This window comes from Dermacentor silvarum, chromosome 1 (assembly GCF_013339745.2).
Source record: "Dermacentor silvarum isolate Dsil-2018 chromosome 1, BIME_Dsil_1.4, whole genome shotgun sequence".
In the NCBI taxonomy this organism is placed as follows: domain Eukaryota; kingdom Metazoa; phylum Arthropoda; class Arachnida; order Ixodida; family Ixodidae; genus Dermacentor; species Dermacentor silvarum.
Window position 1 is genome coordinate 95,085,593 of NC_051154.1, and position 19,837 is coordinate 95,105,429.

Here is a 19,837-nt window from a genome sequence, read left to right on the forward strand (position 1 = left end):
GCAAGCAACTTCGTACTCAATACTGAAACTCGGCAAGAAAAAAACATTTTACTGGTATGTTGCCTGTAGACAAGACTCGTCAATAAAAGGTAAGACAATCCACCTCCACCATGCAGATTTTCACAGAATTATCTATGTGCCTGCTGTTTATCTATTATCTGCTGTTTATCTATTATCTAGAATTATCTATTAGCCTGCTGCTTAATACTTGGATTGGATGAATGGATGTGCAAGCAGACAAGGATAAAATGGGGAAGTTTGTTTGTGCATCCACACATGTGTGTGTGTGTGTGTGTGCTAAAAAAATATCAAAACTTGTTACAAAAGTTACCTTTTTAATATTAAGGGTACTTTAAGGTGAAATGACACCATGACAAAGCTTCATATCTCTTCAGTTAGTCATATTAACCTTTTGAGGGTCAATCTTTTTCGCCAAGTGCGACACCCCGGGGTCAAATTTTTTTATTGCAGATTTAAAATCTTCAGAGTGACCTATTTAGAAAAAAATGTACCGCAATTTTTTAGAGTGACCACAAAGGGACAAAAAGATCTGTTGCGTAAGTATAGTACATGCATTGTCTATGAATGCAGATGGGCTTGCCTAAAGACTTACAATAAGAATAAAAAAACATGTGCACTGGAATGTTTCCCAGAAGTAGAAAAATATGTACAGCACACTACTACTCTTATCAAAAATGTTCATGCTCTTTGGTTGTCTAATACTTCTAAAACGTGTGGTTGTCTTCGAAGCATGGCTCCACACAGAGGGCTTTGTTGCACTCATTGCACATGTACCTTGTTTGCGACGTTTTTGTCGTCTACTGGCATTGGCGCAGACATGGATGGCATCTGCTTCCCTGCACTGTGGTAGGAGGCAACTTTCGAACAACATGTCTTGCCGTCAGTCTCAGTGTATTGTCTCCAGTGGGCCTCTTGCTTGCTCCTCTGGGTACGATGCCCTTTGATAAGTTGGTTTACAATTAGTCGTTTGAAGTCCGCATACTTTGTAGTGGAACTGGTGTTTTCACGGAAGAAGATGAATGCATTGAGCACCGACATGTTCAGCAGGTGAAAAAAAATTTCTTATTCCACTTCATTGTTTTTCTTATGCTTTTGGAGAAGCTCAGTTGTCTGTTGACCTTGTCTACTAGTCCCATTTTTTTTTTTAATACTCTTATCATGCACATTGGCTTCTTCTTTTCACCTGTCCTCTAATCCACTTTCTTTGTTTCAGCAAGCTCCGTGCATTGTCGACAACATATGTATGTCTTGTCTATCACGCCACTTCATGGTGTTCATGTAGAAACGTTCCACTTCACCTTGTCTCAGCTTCTCCGCAAGCTTCAAAAGCCCCTTCCTATTAGTATGCACCGCTCCGCAGGCATTTGTCTGCCTGCTGCGGAGATAGTCGAATAGTGCTGAGCTGGTATACCAGTTGTCCACAAACAGGAAATGTCCCTTGCCGAGAAAGTCTGCTACAAAAGAAGAGTCTGCTACAACAACAGAGCCTGTAAACCCCAACTCTTTCAGGATGGTCACCTGTAGTGGCTCCAGTGTACAGCAAGATGAAGCCGTAGCTGACATCACACAGCACAAACATCTTGACGCCAAATCGGTGCCTCCTAGAAAGTATACAATGTTGGAAAGAAAGTCGTCCTTGCCAAGACATCAGTGACCCATCTATGCAGAGGTCTTGAAACGGAGCAAAAAGGGTAGAAATTCTTTCCCGAATCGCTTCCATTATCGGCCTGATTGCCCTTAGGCGGTCCCTTGCATCTGTGATCAAGCTGAAATACAGCACCTGCATCAAAAGACAAAAGCGGTTGGCAGAAAAGACTGACTGGAAAAAAGAAGTTTCAAACATGGTATCTGTGGATCAGTATTCTGAGTATTTTTTTGAACCAGGCCCATCAAAAGCACAACCGCTGGAAAGCAATAAACTTTGGCAACATCCATTTCCAGCCATGACCTGAGTTGCAACCTTTGGGACAGACTACGCTCATGAACTTTCTGGTTTGCATGTTTGTTTGTTTCGGTCACAATCTGCGACTAGTTCTTGGTATATTAATATATTAATAAAAAAAAAAAAAACTTGAAGTAGTAGACTTATTTTGCATTTGGTGGTAATGTAGAGCTGGACATTTTTTCAGAATGAGTGGTGTCAAATGTAAACAACGAGGGTGGAAAATTATCTTTGTCCCAGTCAGCATCGTCGCGCCGCACACGCTTCTATGAAGTTGCTCCTTGGTCGGATTCCAAGTCCGAAGTAGTTAGTAGTTTCTCATGTGAAGAGCTGCCATCCAATGACTCTGATTACGATTCAGCACTTGGGCAGTAGTCTGCATCAAAGGAATCGCCGCTCGGCTTGCTTGCAGCAGAGCAACCAGCACACACGTCCATAGCATCATCTGTGTATATGAGCGCACGCAAGAAAACTAGATAGTTGTGCACCTGTCAGGAAAATCAAACGAGTTAGAAACTTGCAGTAATCCTTTGTCTAATCACCCATGACAATTGATGTTCCCGAGCCTAGAGAAAGAAAACGCTGGCATGGCAACATCGTTCGTGTTTGGCGGCATAGTTTGTATATACCAGCACCTGCCTGTTAACAGATGTACTGTGAGCAATAAACGAGCGAGCATCTAGGGGTGACCCTTTGAGAGATTACAAGCGATATATACATCAGTTTTTGCGAGCGCAAGAAATGAAAACAGCCCGCAAGACAAAACCAAAACTAACCGCCGTGCGCACCGGCGTCGACAAGCCACAGAACCAAGACTTACAATGCGAGAAAAAAAGATTCCTTGTGTCCACACAAAGTGGCAGCACTTGCTAGGCAACAAAGGATTGAAAAGTTAGCGCGTTTTTCAAACAAACAGACCACTTGGGACTTGTTCGTGGTGTGATGAAGAAGACGTACACCATGTACTAAAGATGATGCACACCACCAACCAGCAGCAGCATCGTGATCGCTTCACGAAAGGCGACGCTGAAGTTACGGTTCAGAGTGCTGCCCGACGTAACTGTTTTCGCTGCCCGTTCCGTGCCAGTATATTCCAAGGATCTACATCTACGCCTGTTCCGGCCAATAAACCTAATTTCAGTGGCGCCATATATTTACGTCTTTAAATATTTACGTATACTATTTATGTATATTTAAGTAAATGTGCTTGCTTCATCAATTTTGAACAGTAGAGCATGTATTGCTTAATGAAAATTTCAGCTATTTCATGAACCAACTGAACCATGACTCACCGCTTTTAAGATGAGCTAAGACTGGAACCATTCAGACGTGCTGAAGTAAAAACTAGAAGGAAGTACAAGTGAAAACCAGAAGGAAAAGTTTGATATCTAAGCACATTTACATATAGAATGAACAATTTAAGTGTAGCCCACTGGTCGTACAGCTTGAGATTAGAGGTCTACAAAGCGTACAATATACTTTTGGGTATCTCATCTTGGAAGTGTTAGGGCAGACCAACAGTTAAAGGAGTACTGACAAAATTTCAAGCTTGAGATGGTTGTGTTGTTCGATTCCTCAGCACACATGGGTACCCCTGACCAAGTATTAATGGCGAAAGTTAACGAGAAACCGCCATGCTGTCACTTTTTGACCCACATCAGATTAGAAATGGCTTGCGACATACACTCCCCTCTCCTACATTCAAGAGCAATTCAGACTCCCCAAATGTGAGATGTGAAGTGTGCTAATCTCCCACGCCCCTTTATTTGTCAGGGTAAGAGAATGTTTCGGAAAGACATGGTGGTTAACTGAACATTGAATGTAACATTGAATGCTGTCACTTTCTGACCCACATCAGATTGGAAATGGTTTACTACATACACTCCCCTCTCCTACATACATAAGTAATTTGGACTCCCTACTTGTAAGATGAGAAGCATGGTACTTTCCCACACCCCTTTATTTGTCATGGTAAGAGAACGTTTTGGAAAGAAGTGGCAGTTAACTTAACATTGAATGTAATTAATCTGCCATGTTTTCCCTCTCGGAACCACATCAGATACACTATACGAAACATTTTAAATATCATTATTTTCATCAGTGCTTTTGCTTTTGATGAACTATCTTGGAATGCACAATTGTGCACAGGGTGCTCAAAGGAGATATGAGAATTATATTTGATGGCCAAACATCATAGTATTGTATATTCACTATAAATCTAAGCACCCTCTTTCTTTTGGTCATTATGGGCATGAAAAAAAGAAGGTACTCAGATATGAGTAAATTGACTAATACGCTATTAATGCTCTGGAGTGCAAGAATTTATGTTTAGGCTCTTTGCACTTTTAACAGCAGCAGCAACAAAATATGAATAAATAAATAAATTCATTCATTCGTTTAAAAAAAACTTGAATACCAAACTGGCATATGCTGATAAATTTGCATTAAAAATACTACCAGTTCATGGAAGCTTTTGGCCTCAAGGTATTTCCTCCCAGTGGTTGCAACGCTGTGCTAGCATTCCAGCCACTACACATACCAACATGTGAAAAGACGAACAAAATGCATCATTTATTCTGAGGAGTGCAGTAGCAGGCCACACAAATGATTGGCTGTTGAAATGGACAACATATCGAAATGTTTTTACAATAACAAAGGTGCAGTACAAAAGCACCACTTTTCTCACCACCCCCATCTGCTGAGAATAACACTAAGTAGCACAACCAGTGTGAAAAGCTTGCTGTATGACGCTTGATGCACCTGGTCTATTTAATTCCGATCATAGGCACTTTTTAATACACTGATATGTTCCTTTCACTTTGGTTTTTAACTATGCTTAATTATTCAGATGTGCAAAATTTAATGACAGAACTTTCATGATTTTGCTGAATGCAATAGTTCATGGAAGGCCATAACAAGCCAGCACAGTGCCCTCATCATTGTGTGTGGCTAGAGCCACAGTAACTATTGTGAAGGCCCATGAAGATGTGAATGGTCCCACTCAAAACAGTTCAAGTTGTTTAGTCAAACAGGAATCAAAGTATGTTGTCTGCACTATGGGGGCCCTGTACATCAGTCCTGCATCCTGCAGAAGGTGCAGATAAGCACAAGGCAAGATGCATCCAGGGAGCTTGCAGTTGGGCTAGTTTGTACACGGTATTTAGAATGATAACAGTACTGCTCTTACTCTAAAAGATGCATCATTGTGCCACCTCAGAGTGTGCTACGGTGTATTCTGACTTGGCCTTGAACTGAAGTTTTTGCTGCTGTCATCGTATTTCTGAGTAACACCGAAACTCTTACATATTATGCATGAGGGGAGCAAAAGTACATAATGTGAGATGAAAAGTGAGTGCCCATCTGGCCTCCATCTTTGACACATGCAAGAATTTAATTTACTTTCATGTGTCATCAAGTTTCACTGGACTTTCCAATAGGCTCTTGATCTGATATTTTCATTAATAATTGCTGCTTTATGACATCCTTGTAGAGCAATACATCAAATGCACCAATTAAAAAATAGTAAACACAGGAAAGCATCTGCCAGACCGTCCCCCTAAAAAATGAACACCATGAATTGCAAAGCAGAGTTATGTGTAACCTCTATAAGCAGAGGAAATTAATTGCAAATTGGAAAACCCTGCATGCTTAACACAAACTAGTATTGGGAATATACATACAACACAACTTACTTCAACTAAAAGCCTGATGGAGCTACAATAACTTAAAATTTAACGCAATTCAATATTTGTAGAAGCTACTGATAGACTACAATGAAAATTGTAGTTATGTGCAAGAGATGAGTGCTTCATAAAAAAAATTGTGGCAGAACACATCTCACTAAGACTGTCAACGGTTATGTGTTAGCATTGAATAAATATAGAAAAACATTGTATTGCCACCGTTGAAACGAGTTATGCATGAGGCGGTGTACTGCAGCGGGACTCCTCTTTAGCACTTCTCTAAGAACACTTGGTGCCATCTAGTGCCACCGCCGCGAAGCTTGCCCGTGACCTCTGAAATTATGGCGCACCGGTGCGGGCGAACACTGAGAAGCGTGTCATGCGGCAGCCAGGCTCCCCTCTCTCGCTTCTTTCTGGACATGCTACAGCATCTAGTGGTGCTGCCGAGAATTCTGCACATGGCCTCCGAGACTAGACACGTAGTGTGCCGATGCGTGCAAACGCCAAGTATTCTCTTGCATTCCGCACGCCCATTGGCACATACAGAGTGACCCAAGTTGGCAAGAGGTTCATTGAAGATTGGCACATACCCAGTGCATTCATGGCACAGGTCGATAAAGCCTTGGCATTAAAAAAAAAAATATTAATATGGGGTTTTACGTGCCAAAACCACAATCTGATTATGAGGCACGCCGTAGTGGGGGACTCCGGATATTTGGACCACCTGCGGTTTTTTAACGTGCACCTAAATCAAGTACACGGGTGTTTTCGCATTTCGCCCCCATCGAAACTCGGCCTCGGGGGGGGGGGGGTTACAACACCCGAAACCCCCCCCGTCGGTGCGCCACTGGCTCAGTCCTATGCAGAAGGCTTGGTATTACAAATGTAACACTACCTCAGGCCTCCAATCAGGGAAGAGACGACGGACGAAAGCCACATATTCATCCATTGCTGTGGTAGCAGTCATGTCACCCAACTGGTTCCAGGCATCCCTGTTAACGAGAGGAATGTTTTTGTTCTTTTCTCCTGTTGTGCAATTCAGTGTGTAAATGTCAAAACCATGGCTATGATGAAATATAGAGACAGTGAGAGAGACTTTCTTTACAGGAAAAGCCAAGAAGACGGCCCCAAGCAGGTGCTCTCTAGCCAGTTAGCTTGCACGGGGGAAATTTACTCTTAAAATCTGGTGCTCCTTGTAAACTAATGAGCCCACTGCAGACACATGTGTGTTAACTCTTCTGTGCTAAAAGCTTCTCAGTCAAGTTTTTATCTTGCAGCACAAAAGCACAATTTCTTACACAGCCTTTGTAGTTATCTAGAGCCATGACAAACAGTATATTAATCAGCAAGCCCCTCCATTATCAAGGCCGTCATTATTTATACAAGTTGTAACAAATGATAAAAATCCACGACAAACCCTACAGTTCTGACTACCTCTCCCTCACCAGAACTACACTAGAATTTCACCATAACAAAGTTGCATTTCTGGTGGAAAATTATTTTAAATTACAAATTTCTTTTCATAAAGTCTTGTATATTCTAGCACCTTAATTAAGCTTCTGTGTTTTTTAAGCACTCCTTCTGAGTGAGATCATATATGCCCTTTCATGATTAAAATTTTACTAGAATGTGCTCCAACAATTGCAGTCCCTAGATGTCATTAGCTATATTTGTGAAAATGTCCTCTAACACTCACGTGAAGTCTAGCTATTGAAGCAAGATCACTGAACTGCTGTAGTTTAGATATACGGGCACCAAATGTCATTCGTTAAATCTTGCAGATTGTTCTTAGCACTTTGTAGTGAATATAACTGAAAGGTAATTGAACGAACACATATATTTAATCGAGTACTGACATGGCATTTTTGACTTGTCATTTTTTTTTTTTTTAATGAAGGTCCGAATCCTCAAAACCCTAGAAGAGTACTCACAAGCATCAAAGCATCGTAAATAATTTACTATAATAGTACTTTTTTCTATAAACTAGTTATGGTTTCAGTAGACAGGAAGTATATGTATAATACATTGGCTTGTTTTGTTTTCGTTATTGCTGCAGCTGCTACATGCAGGTGCAGAAAGAGGAAACGTGTGCAGCACTCGTTTATTTTTTTTTTCATGAGCAGCATCATCATACTTAGCCTTTTCACTACATGATATCAGTAAATTTTGCTCAGTGTCATGATGTCACAATCGTTTCGATGACGCCATGTCCAGCATTTACAGACCAACTTTAGTATCAATCCAAAATACCTTATGTTTTCCCAACCTTCGTTCTTGCAAAGTGTCATCCTTTTATAAGCAAGAAGCAAGTGGTAGGGTTTCTACAACTTCAAGAATATGTGTCAGTACTCCTATAAGACTCGGCTGCTTTTGTGAACTCACAGGAACTCCTGCTTGTTGCAGCTGTACCCCCAAAAATGAAAGAGTGGTACTTAGCATAATCTTCCTCAAGGTGTAAAGTGAACAGACAGCACAGCACTGCATGTTGCACATGACTTCTAAGCTTCCCTAACATTTACTCAGAAAAATGTGTTTGGTGAGACACCTTTTCTTTCCTGAAGGTTATTGGATATATATTTTGTTAAACTAAAACCGCGAAGTGTATGACTGGTCCCAGTGAGTGACATGATCAATGGCACACAAGCAGAGTGCCGAGGGCATAGATCACAAGGGTATCTCTTTCCCAGATATGCCATTATCACTGCCACCCTAACATGCAGCAACGTCCTTCCACAAGTGCACACATTCTTTCAAGGAGCATGCAAAGTGCAATTCTACTGATGCCACATTTAGATAAAACAGCCCTAAAAAACAGGACGAGTGGGGGGAATACAAACACACCGAGCACTGCAAGTGTATTCCCCTCACTCGTCTCGTTCATTAATGCTGTTCATTGTAAATACGATACTACCAACCAGCAAGACTCGCTTCAGTCTTCGAACTGCGTATTTCAGCATTTCTTTTTTCGAATTTTGAGCTGCCAAGTTGGGGGTGCGGCCCTTAGTTAAGTATATATGGCACATAGCTCATATTCAGACTTTAGTCTACAGATACCAACTACAATTAAACATACTATTTTGCAATGATATCATTTTTTACCTGTTTGTTGCTAGTACATTTCTTCTTACTTGTCAATATGCTCATCAATACCAATATGATTAGTTCTCATGTAGCAGTATTGTTTATTTGCTTTTCTGACACAAAAATGAAGGTTAGAAGGCAAAGTGAATGCTGTGCAACATAAAGGTGAACATTGTTACATATATGACTTTTCAATAACAGCGAGATATAAGGACAAAAGAGCTTTGCTGCAGTGTCAGTTTCATTAAATGAAAGTTTTTCATGTCCTTATGGTTATTGCCGATGCACAGCATGAGCTTGCTGTTTGCACCTGCATATTCTGTTCACTCTCAAAACTGTAAATTCAGCTTTTCGCTGTCAAACCATTTTCTGTGTAACTTTTTATTTAGGCAGTGCTTGAAATTTACATCAATAGCAGTGTTCAGCATGGTAAAGGGGTCCTGTTGGATTCTATCTGAATTCTTATCTGCTATGTCAATTTTGATGCGTTGAAAATTGCAAGCGTGCTGTGGTACAGCACAAAGAAAGCATCAACTGTGATGGGGTGCATCTGTGATAACTGGCCAGTGATTTGCTGAGAAGGACTAGTTACTCACTCTTGAGAACTGTTTCTTCTTTTTTCTATTTCTCTTTGTCCCAAACTTCAACTATAACCTCTTTAGACTTGTAAGGGGCATTAAAGTGCTATCAGAATTAGAGACATTCATGTTTTCCATTCACTAGTCACTGCAAGTGCACTTCCAGCATATGCATGCCTAATTTTTGCATAAAATACAGCAAAACAGGAATGAAAAAGTGTGTTGTTGCACTGCACTGACGGCAATGGCACCCAATTATATAAGTGTTACTGCATGAAGCTTTACAAGCACATGCACATATAGACAGACAGGTGTAAGTTGGTGTGAAACTTGCAAAATAGTCAAACCTGGTTATAATTCGCATTGGACATGAAAATACCTTTGTTATATTTGATATTCATTACAAGCATGCACATATACATTGACAAAAAAAAAATGCAGTTAGGTCTATGCGAAAGAAAAATAAGCCGGGCACCTCCAACAGGACAGCAAAGGGTCTCCTGCAGATTTTGATAGCCCATTGGCATTTTGCTGTGCCGGTGCAAGGCACGGAACAACAAATTACATACACATGCTCTGCATCATCGCGAATACACAACTGTGCCATCGGTGTTATCCCGCAAGACTATGGAGTCCTCCAGGCACGATTAGCATGTTGGCTTGCAACCTACGGTTTACCCAAGCCAAGCCACTGCCGCCAGACTTTTCAGACATAGAGAGGAGTACACATGGATCTGTACTCCGCTATTACAGCCGTCAGTCTAGTCCATGCGTCTGATCTCACACTTGATCACCGATAAGGTCTACGAGTGCAGACATATTGGTGGCGAGCTTCCTTAGACGGCTCATCACCGGCAACTCCACCAGCTGCACTGCTTAAGCTTCGTGGCCTAACCATGCGCAGCTTGATCAGGAGTTGGCAACCAAAGATGCAGTTTCGTGCTTAGTCGGCATGGTAGTAACTTCGTTCATGGCTGCCACATTTGCAGCATCACGCGCACAGTTCATGACCAAGACACCATGTGGCGTCCAAAAGCTTTGTTATTGCCATTATACATTGGTGCTAGAGGTAGGTGGCAGTGCTGCAGGTAAATTTAAATAATTGCACAGCTCTGAAAAATCAGTTGGTGACTTAATATTTTGCTACAAGACTATATACATTGTGGAATGTGCAAACAAAATTTGCTTTGCTATAACTCATACTGTGTCGGATCCTGCATTTTCAATTTCGTTTTAGTAGGAAAATACTCCACTGAATTAGGTCATGGTCAACCAAATTTTAGGTTGACTTCTTCATACCTGATAATTCGTTATATCCGTGTTTGTTAAGTCAAGGTACGACTTACTGGCCATTGTTTTAAGAAATTGTGCTCACTTTTTTTAAACAGACATGGTCACTGCATGAATGCATTTGCTGTTCAGGCACTTTGATACTGAAAGATTAGTGTTATTTCACTGACGAGTGCTACTTTATTAAAGAAGCTCACTGCTAGTGAGAAGTGCAACTAAAAAATACTATATTTTTGTTGCATAATCTGCTTGCTGAAAAACTGTCTATACTCAATCTCACAAGTGGTTTGCAGCACTGCTGAAGATACGAGGCATACACAGGTAATATCTTTTAGCAGTATAATAGTTCTGTGCCTAACTGTCTTGATTATTGGCGAGATTAGAGTTTTATTTTTGCTCGGTAGATGATACATTACAACGATACATGACATGTTAGGAACTTTACACATGCATGTCATATACAACGAATTACTGTAGCAGTGAGTAGGCAATGCGGCACGGATGAACACATCTGGTGGGGCATTCGGCTTTCCTATTGGCTAAGGAGTCCAGCAGCTTCCACAGTGCTGCACATGACTTGTGAGATGGAGTATAGGCACCACCATCACTGCTGCCTCTTGACTCGATAAAAAAAAAAAAAAATGTTTATTCCGCACTATAAGTAGCAGATGACAGACATTAAGTATTTTTGCAACTTGTATATTAAACAATTCTTCACGACAGCTCTCTCTTAGCATCGAAATAACATAAGCTCATGGTACCACATGCATACAAATTATTGGTGAAAAGTTGCAATGTGAAATTCATTGCCAGAGATGTTAAACCTCCATATTCTACAAGGCTGCTAAGGGGAAAGAAGCGAAGTGAATGCAGACATAATGAAGACTTGGGACCATATTTTGTATTCGTTTAAATTCTATTCACTTTTTGTTATCCATAATGATAAGTGGTCAATCCCGTTAATAATGGCAGTTCATTTGCATGCAAGCCAATGGAAAAAAGAATGAGGGAAAAAAATAGACGCTGACTAAATATGGCTCTCGTCGTTTTCATATTCAAACTGCATCACTCAAAAAATTCCAAGAGGCCCTGTTTTCAACTATATTGCAAAATATCTTGGGTAGAAAATGCATAACCCATTGAGTCTTCTTCTGCAAGATTTTTTTCAAAGTGCATTGTACCAGTAAAGCTATCAAAGGCCAAAAGTTGCCCTTCACCATTATCTAAGCTCTTCTCCTTTTGTCATTGCTAGCATGCTGAAAGCTTTGATACAAGTGGGGGCAATGCTTTGCTCATGACAAATCACCATGCTATGCTTTTAATTTTTCTTGTCTCTTGTGCCTAACCTGGTTGTGACTGGTTTTAGGCATGCAACTCGCTGCACTCACTCAGTTCATCTTCTCCTATACCGGCATTTTTCTGTTTGCAGCTGCTAGTTTGTGACAGTTGAAAGAAGCTAACCAATGTTCATGTTTGATGAAAACTATGCTACATCAATTTATCAACTTAAGGATGGCAGGTATTTCAAATTGATGGATGGAGTGACAGACCAGTCACTTTGAGTGAGCTTGTAGATTTTTTGCTGTTTGAGAGGGTTTAATGCTTAGTTCAGATGTTTGTTACATGATTTAATGGCCCGGGATAGTTCATTTACTACTTTCAATGCATCGAATAACCTGTTCCAAGGCCACATGACTTTATTTCACACTTTCATAGCCAATTACCATTTCTGGCGTCCCTTAAAGTCGTAGAAAGCTGGCCTTGATAGCTTGCATGGTCCTTCCAGGGCCTACATAAAAAAACAATATGCATCACACCAAAGAGTGTAGCTGCCAAATGCACTGTTGAACATTCACATTTTTTAACCTTATCGGCAACACTGTGCAGCAAAAATACATGCACCCATTTCTTTTTGTAGCACTTCTGGACCCCATTTCAGATTTTTTCCTCCAAGCCAGCCAGTGGAATTTCCCTCCATGTCTGCCATTATACAGGAACTACACAAGGCATACAATTTCTGCCTTGATGATCTGCACAAGCATGGTGAAGGGATTTCCACTGCGCAGGGATGGTGCCTCAGGGTTATTGCAAAGGGTCCATTTTAGAGCCAGGTATCAGTTTACACTTGACAAGTGCTATGCACTTAAGTGTCACTCAAAGTGATAACAACAGTGTGGTGATGTCTGAGCCAGTAAGAAGACTAAAATGAAACATTAGAAAATACAGCCCCAGATCTGGAATCAAATAATTTATGAAAGTCAATAGTAAAAAAACAATTCACATGATCTACAGATATTCAAGGTGTCATAATATCATATAAAGCGGGAAAAATGTGGTGAAAAATTTGATAGCCACTAGAGAAAGTTACGCCCAAGTTACGGAGGTGCTGTGTAGAGTGGCTTCCTATGGCTTTCTTTCATGTTGAAGTGAGCTGAAAAAGAGAGAAGGATTAATCCAGGGGCTAGCCACGACTTCCAGTAAAAGATCTTGTATTTAAATTAGGTGCATGGAGCTCAACCGTGCAGGGCAACCATTTTACGGACAGCACAAGTTGTACGTTGTGAAAATTTACACACTGCTATACCTTAAGTTATGGGGTTAAACGACCCTAAGCAACTCACTGGCTAAGAGAGATCCCCCCCCCCCCCCCCCCCCCTTGCAAGACCTCTTTTTTTTTTCAATATTTGCCATATAGCAATTTTTGCGTAATTTAAGTGCACACTAAGGTCTTGCACAATAGGAATGTGCTTTCTCTAATTCAACATTTTGGTTGGTTCAACCAGTCTTCGCGACTTCAGCACGTCTAAATTTGCGAAAAGTTGATGTACCATGTTTGGTACAATGCCTGCAAGTTTCAACAAGACTCAGTTTTATTCCTGTGCAACGTAGCTGTTTGTAAATGAGATCGGATGCCCCGCTCTATTTCATTTGTCACTACGATTTTGCAATTTACGAATTTTGCACTACGATTGTCACTGAAATTTTATTGATGCTATCATATGTTCAGCACAACATTAATTCAAGCATTATTTGGCCTAACATTACCTCACGTAAGTTTAACACAAAATAGTACTGACGAACGACACATTTTTACGATGAGCGGGAAAAAATCTTTTCTTGGTTACACATTCAATGGGTTTTGCATTACTAGCATCTCATGTTAAGGCACATTTACTGTTCCTCGAGCTTCAAAATCCGGACGCACGTGTGTATACTTACACAATGTGCCCTACATTAGCGAATAGTACTGACGTGAGGTAATTACAACGCAAAATCACTCGCACGCACCTGTTTGTATCTGGCATAAAGGTAGAGCAGTTGATCATTAGCCAGGTTTCCGGCGTGGGCTTCGACATGCTCCGCCGCTTTCGAGAACATGTCCTTTTGCTCGTCCCATTCCTTTAGTACATCTGCGTGATCACCCTGAGCCATTTGCTCAGAACCTAAATTTTTTTGAAGCGCTGTCAGAGCAATAAATTTCAAATACCAACTCAAACGCACCAAATATTTTATCTGTTTAATCCGGAGCTTTCTGCCGTTCGCACGTAAAGAAATAGATACCTCCTTAGACGAAAGCGGTACACTCTACTTATAAGCAGGCCACGCCGTCAATTTTAACAACACAGCAGCAGCTGGGATATTGTAGAGAGATTTTTAAAACTTCCATTGCCTCCATACACGATTTGGATAAGTTGTGACGTGATTTTGGCTACATATGTTGGATACATGCCACTTTGTAGTCATAACTAGTCATAACAAGAACACCTTGTACAAAGTTGCTTTCATTTATTGTTGTTTGTACTGTAATCTAAGCAAATTGTACATAATTAAATTTATGCTATGCTACGTACCTTTATCTTGCTTATTCTCAAATCATTCATAGCCAAGTCAATCCACAATGCAAAGGTTTTTAGCGGCTTGTTGTTCTAAAACACATCGGCCATCAGCCGCTTCTGTGCATCACTTGGTCCCTCCTCCTGGGGCTTGCAACCAACATGCGATATGTGCAGGTTGCTGTACATTTGTCGAGGTCGCGGTTGCAACTCCGACGTGTGTGTCGTTTCTCTTGTGCCGCTGACGCTGAAAACGTGGCAGACCTCTAAGGTGGCGCAATGTCGATAAGTTGTCTGCTTTAAAACTGTTTCGTTATCGTCTGGTACGTCAACGTCGCCGCACAGAAATCACTTTCTACGATGAGCGGTGTCCTGACGTCTAACGAACGAATCATGCGCTCGAGCGACGTTGAAACTGGACTGATTAACTTGGCGGGCGCACCGCCGTCTTGGGCTGGGAGCTTTACATGGAGGATGGGTCAGAGGAAAAGTCTCTGGAGGGTGCGTACAATGTTTTATGCCACATCATGTGCTTGTGACGGGGCTTTGACGCTTACTCCTTGTATATCTCTCATACGCAGTACTTCCTGTCCGCGTAAAGTCTGTATGTCCATTTGGTCGTGGCAAAATGTGCTGTATGTGAACGATGAAAAACGGTTTATCAAATGCTTATGATGCGCGTAGTTTTGTACATCATCTGAACTTCCAAGTAAAATAAAGTCTGCGTTGACTGATCGGCGAATGTGTATCGCTCCTGTTACGTAATGTCTCTCGCGTCATTGCAAAATCTGTCGTGCCACGTAATAAAGCAAGTTTGATCGATTGATTGCCAAAGTAACAGTACTCTTGAGATGCTGTAATGAACTCCCACTGAGTCTCTCTTGCATTAACGACATTATTTTTCTTTTCTTTGTTAATGTGTGTCGTTAGCAGAAAGAAATTTTTTTAACTCATACGGGGGGGTGCAGTCACTTTTAAGTGTCTCGCGAGGTTGGATGAGATAAGAGTGTAACTGCCAAGCAAAAATACGACTCGAAGTTTTGGAGCTGTTGTACCGCGCTTGGTCGCCTTGTCTTCAGTGCTGCCAAGGTGCTGTGCGATAACGATAACGTTTTGTGCTGGTTGTTTGGTTTATGGGGGTCCTGAAGCATAGCTGGCTCGTGCCATTGTGCTTAGAACATGGATTTTGGTTGGACTTGTGAGGGCTGACAGCGTCGTCGTTGCTTTGAGTCTGCCTTTTAACTGAGACAGTTGAAACTGTAGTCAGTCACAAACACACTGCTGAAGAGTGACATTTGGACATTGCTTCTCTTGTGGCTGGTTTCCCCTGTTTCTATGAGCTATTTGACATGTGAACTCAGTTTCATATTGAGTAATGCCACCATATATTTCCTGGAACCAGGTGAGAAGTTATTCAGTTTTGTTGTGAAAAATTTGTGCTTAGTTATCTGAAATACAAGAAAAATAAAATTCTGGTGCTTTAACATAATTAGACAGAGCTGTTACAGATATAGAAAATAATTGTGAGGTGTTCTAGGCTTGCTTGGATTTCATTTATCGTTATGTCAGCCTTCTGTCTAGGGGAACGCTCATTTCCATGGGTGTTCATACAATCTTCAAAAGATGCTTTTAATTTGCTAGTATGAACATAAATAAGCTGCGTTCAAATGTAGTTAAATTTGGTTGTGTGGCAGCTCTGTGGAAAAAAATGTCACTAAGGGACTTAAGGCATTATCGAATTAATATTATTTTTGTGCCTGTGTGTCACAGGGGCTGTGATTGTCATGGTTTAAAATTGAACAGCTGTATTTCATATCATGCGAGTGCTTTTCTTGACGTAAATCAAAAGGTCTGAAATTGAGTGCCATACTTATGAGAGCTAGTTGTCACATTGCTTGTTGTCAGAAAGCATGTCAAAAACACTAATAGCCAAGCATTTGCAAATTGAGTTGATTAAAATGGTCTTTCATGGGTACATTTCAAGCTGCGTGTCATGACACACAAGCTCTTGAGCTCTTTGAGGTGAGGTCACAAAGTAACCAAAACACTTGTTGCTGTGAAGAGCTACTAGATAAGAACCTTTTTCAGTGTCTGAGGAAAATTGATACACCTCTTGCAGCAACAAAATGTATGTGTCAGTCAAACTCGGTATCTTCTGCCGAAGAGCTTTGCAGTAAAGACAAAATATAGGCAAATCTTGCTTGGTCGCATGTTGCCTGCTCTTCTGGAACATGCGGCGACCCTCCCAGAACAACTGCTTTTCGCAGATGCTGACAGGCGGTGACACGAGATTATGCTAGCGCAGCCATGTGCAGCAGCTAGCTTCCCCATAGACGAATGGACGAACACAACTTCACATTTTTTTCTTAAAAACCAGGCAAGTAACTGTGCGAAGTGTTACATTGAACGATCCACACCATAAAATCCTATCTTTCTGCAAAATTTGATCAAGAACAGAGCAGCGGTAAGCGCAAAGTATTTTTTCCAAGATTTTAAGTGATATATGCACATCCCTGTACATAACGTACAGTGGAATTGTCACACGGTGGATTCATTCCTAATTCCTTAAGCTTTTGCGGTCATGAAATTGTTGTGCTACCTTAAATTGCCACACTGAGCAGTCCGTCCTTTCACTTTTATGTTTTCTTCTCGCCTTTCTCCTATAAGTCCAAGCGCAACTTCTGCTTCTCTTTGATACATCTTCTCTGCAGCCACCCACTGATGGCGCTTCTCACGTCATCTGGCACAATTGGACCATGAGCCAAATTAACCCCTTTCGTGCCTTGGACGGGCTGGATTTGTCCATGAGCTTCTGGTGTAAACAGCCAAAGACATAAGCAGCTTGTCAGTGGTGCTTAGCATTTTCTAGCGACGCCACGAACAAGCCTAACTTTGCCTCAGTGCTTAGTTGGGCTTTTGGTAGATGGCAGCACATAAACCATGGGATAGTGCAAGCAGCCGCTAATTTATTCTTTCTGAGGAGATAAAACACAGCAACTGGGTCTTCTAAAAATAAATTGGCCATTTTTGGTCAGAATTAAGGATAATAGCGCCGCATTGAAGGGGTTAATACACCCACATTATTTGTTTTCCTGCCCTCGCAGATCCCTGGGCTATGGAAAGAACACACAGTGAGCAGTTGGCTTTACCGCTGGTCTTAAAAAATGTGAATGTGTGCCAAATTTTATAATGCCTTTAAATAAAATTCCATCATGCAAAGTTTGTACTCAACGTACCACTGCTTTATTTGGTTTTCATTTTGTTTGTGCTTATTGCAAAAACGCACTTCCTCGTTCTCCCCTTACCCCTCCGCCCTACTACACCCCGCTCCCCCCAGTGCCAGTATTTTTTTATTTTTTTGCAGCAAAGGTAGCAACCACAGCCTACGCACTCCCAAATTTTGAAGAATTGTGCTTTTTGGAAAGTAAAGTTAAAGTTGGCCATTGGTGGCACACCAATGAAAAGCCCATATGTTCACTAGAAACTGGAAGCACAACCTATAAATGACAGCTATCATTTCTAGTATTTGTTAATTGCCACAAAGCAAAGGGGGTATGTAAAATTTTGGTATACCACATGCACTTGTGCAAGGGGACATTTCCTTTGGCTGCAGCTGCTTCGTAGTGGCAGCCAAACATTTCATGTCATCTGAAGTTAAAGCGACTCTGCCAGTTTATAATGACCTTAGTTTTGGAATGGCATGAAAAGCTTATCCCTGTAGGTATCCATACCCACGGCGATTACTTTGGAAAACTTGAAAAATTTTTAAGTTTTTCAGTCTTTGAGTTGTTTCAATTATAAGTGTGTGGATGGTGGCAGTGCTGATAACTTAGACAATGGCAGCAGCACGGCGTAAAAATTGAACTCAATATAAGCACTGCTTTGGCAGTAAGGAAAGTAATTTTTTTCTTAAAATCATCTAATTGAAGATTTGGAAATGCCTACAGCTTGTGACAGGCTGCTATTACAAAAGATAATCAAATATGCTGATTTTTTTTTTGTCAGACTTCATGGGGTTGGTTATGGTATGCCAGAAGCAGGTATTTTTTGACAAAACTGTAATATAAGAGTGGGGAATAGATAGTCCTTTAGAGAGCCAAAAGGGGGAAAGGCAAGAGCACATGTGTACACATACACAATCATCACATGTATACACATACCATATCATGCACATGTGTACACGTACACAAACACTGGCATTGGTCACACACACATGTGTAAGCAGTGCCAAAACACTTTTGCAATGTTACTGCAGCTCAAAAACGGAACAGCGAACACGTGGGGGGTACTGATAAAACTGCAAAGGTAATGCTGAGTGGTGAACATTTAATGATGCTCGATGTTAGTCTGTACGTACCCTGTCCTCCCATGCACATTACGTTTGCGTGATCCAAAGGAATCAGTTGACTGAATTGGGTGACATGGTGCACACACTAACCAAATACTCATGGTTGATATAGTTTGTGCAGTTGCTTCACACATGTGTACATTTGCTCAAGTTTGTATGAGCACAATGATGTCGCCAAGAATTTAGGTGCACACCTGATAAAATCATTGCATGAGGAAGGCATATTTCTTTTTTGAAGGAGAGAGAAGGGTGGGTGTGTGTGTGTGTTTCATGTGTGCGTGCATGGGTGTGTTTTCCAAGTGGTAGATCCTATTAAGTGGTTTGCAGCCTGAAGTTTCTGGCTGATGTGAATGAATTATTTTTATTTAAGTTTATGGTAATCCACACCATTGTTGTCTCCTCATTATATGCATTCTGTCTTTCTTTAGAGCACTACTGATCTAAATGTAGTCACTCGTTGGTCGCAGATTATGACAGTTGCTTATATAAATAATAAAGAAAAAGATATTAGGTTTGGCCTGTTTAAACGCAGCTTACAGGTGACAAGCACTAACCATGTACCACTCAGTGCAGGTGCATATCAATCTTAGTAGTTGCTTTTCTTTCTGGGAAACCATTTTTACATTGACAAAAGCAGGCTTTTTCTTTCAGTTATGGTGTGAAAGGTGCTTGTGTTGCATGTAATGCGAGTCTGACATTATTCCTAATTTTAAGCATTGCTGTGATGGAATCATGTACAGTTATGGAAGCAGCTGTCAAGACTCCAACGATCACTGCTGCTGGTGCTCGCTGTGGCTGCGCTGCTACTTGTGGCGTCACGCATGGGCCAGGTTCCTGTGCCAGCAGCTCCTGTGGCAGAGACAGGCCGACCCCCTGAGGAGGCAACACTTCGGCAGAGCTTACCCTCGACCCCTCAGCCCCAGGAGGACATAAAGGTCACCCTTGGGCCCAGCTTCCTTGGGGCAACACCAGAAACAGCCTCCTCACACCTCTTCCAGCAGAGCGTGGTAGATGGCTGACATTCTTGCATCAAGTGTTCTATGACATGCTCCAGGTTCTTA

The 19,837-nt window shown here is 41.3% G+C and overlaps 2 protein-coding genes across 4 annotated transcripts in view; one reads left to right on the top strand and one right to left on the bottom strand.

Moving 5' to 3' along the window:
* LOC119432843 (acyl-CoA-binding domain-containing protein 6-like) overlaps positions 1–14,313 on the bottom strand; it is a 34,704-nt gene extending 20,391 nt beyond the window's left edge. The window contains exons 1-4 of the mRNA XM_049671211.1: positions 14,097–14,313; positions 13,884–14,038; positions 12,320–12,384; positions 6,542–6,638 (exon numbers count right to left, since the gene is read on the bottom strand). Coding sequence (XP_049527168.1) covers positions 6,542–6,638; positions 12,320–12,384; positions 13,884–14,027 — 306 coding nt within the window. The 5' untranslated portion in view covers positions 14,028–14,038; positions 14,097–14,313. The remainder of the gene's footprint in view (positions 1–6,541; positions 6,639–12,319; positions 12,385–13,883; positions 14,039–14,096) is intronic.
* Positions 14,314–14,521: 208 nt separating this feature from the next.
* Positions 14,522–19,837, top strand: part of LOC119432855 (endoplasmic reticulum mannosyl-oligosaccharide 1,2-alpha-mannosidase-like) — a 57,686-nt gene continuing 52,370 nt past the window's right edge. Inside the window, exons 1-2 of one of the 3 annotated variants that reach the window (XM_037700008.2) lie at positions 14,522–14,929; positions 19,517–19,783. In XM_037700008.2, the coding sequence (XP_037555936.1) occupies positions 14,789–14,929; positions 19,517–19,783 (408 nt within the window). In that variant the 5' untranslated portion in view covers positions 14,522–14,788. Of the gene's footprint in view, positions 14,930–15,481; positions 15,831–19,516; positions 19,784–19,837 lie in introns of those variants that run through there. The other 2 variants (XM_037700015.2, XM_037700020.2) reach the window with 2 other exon arrangements.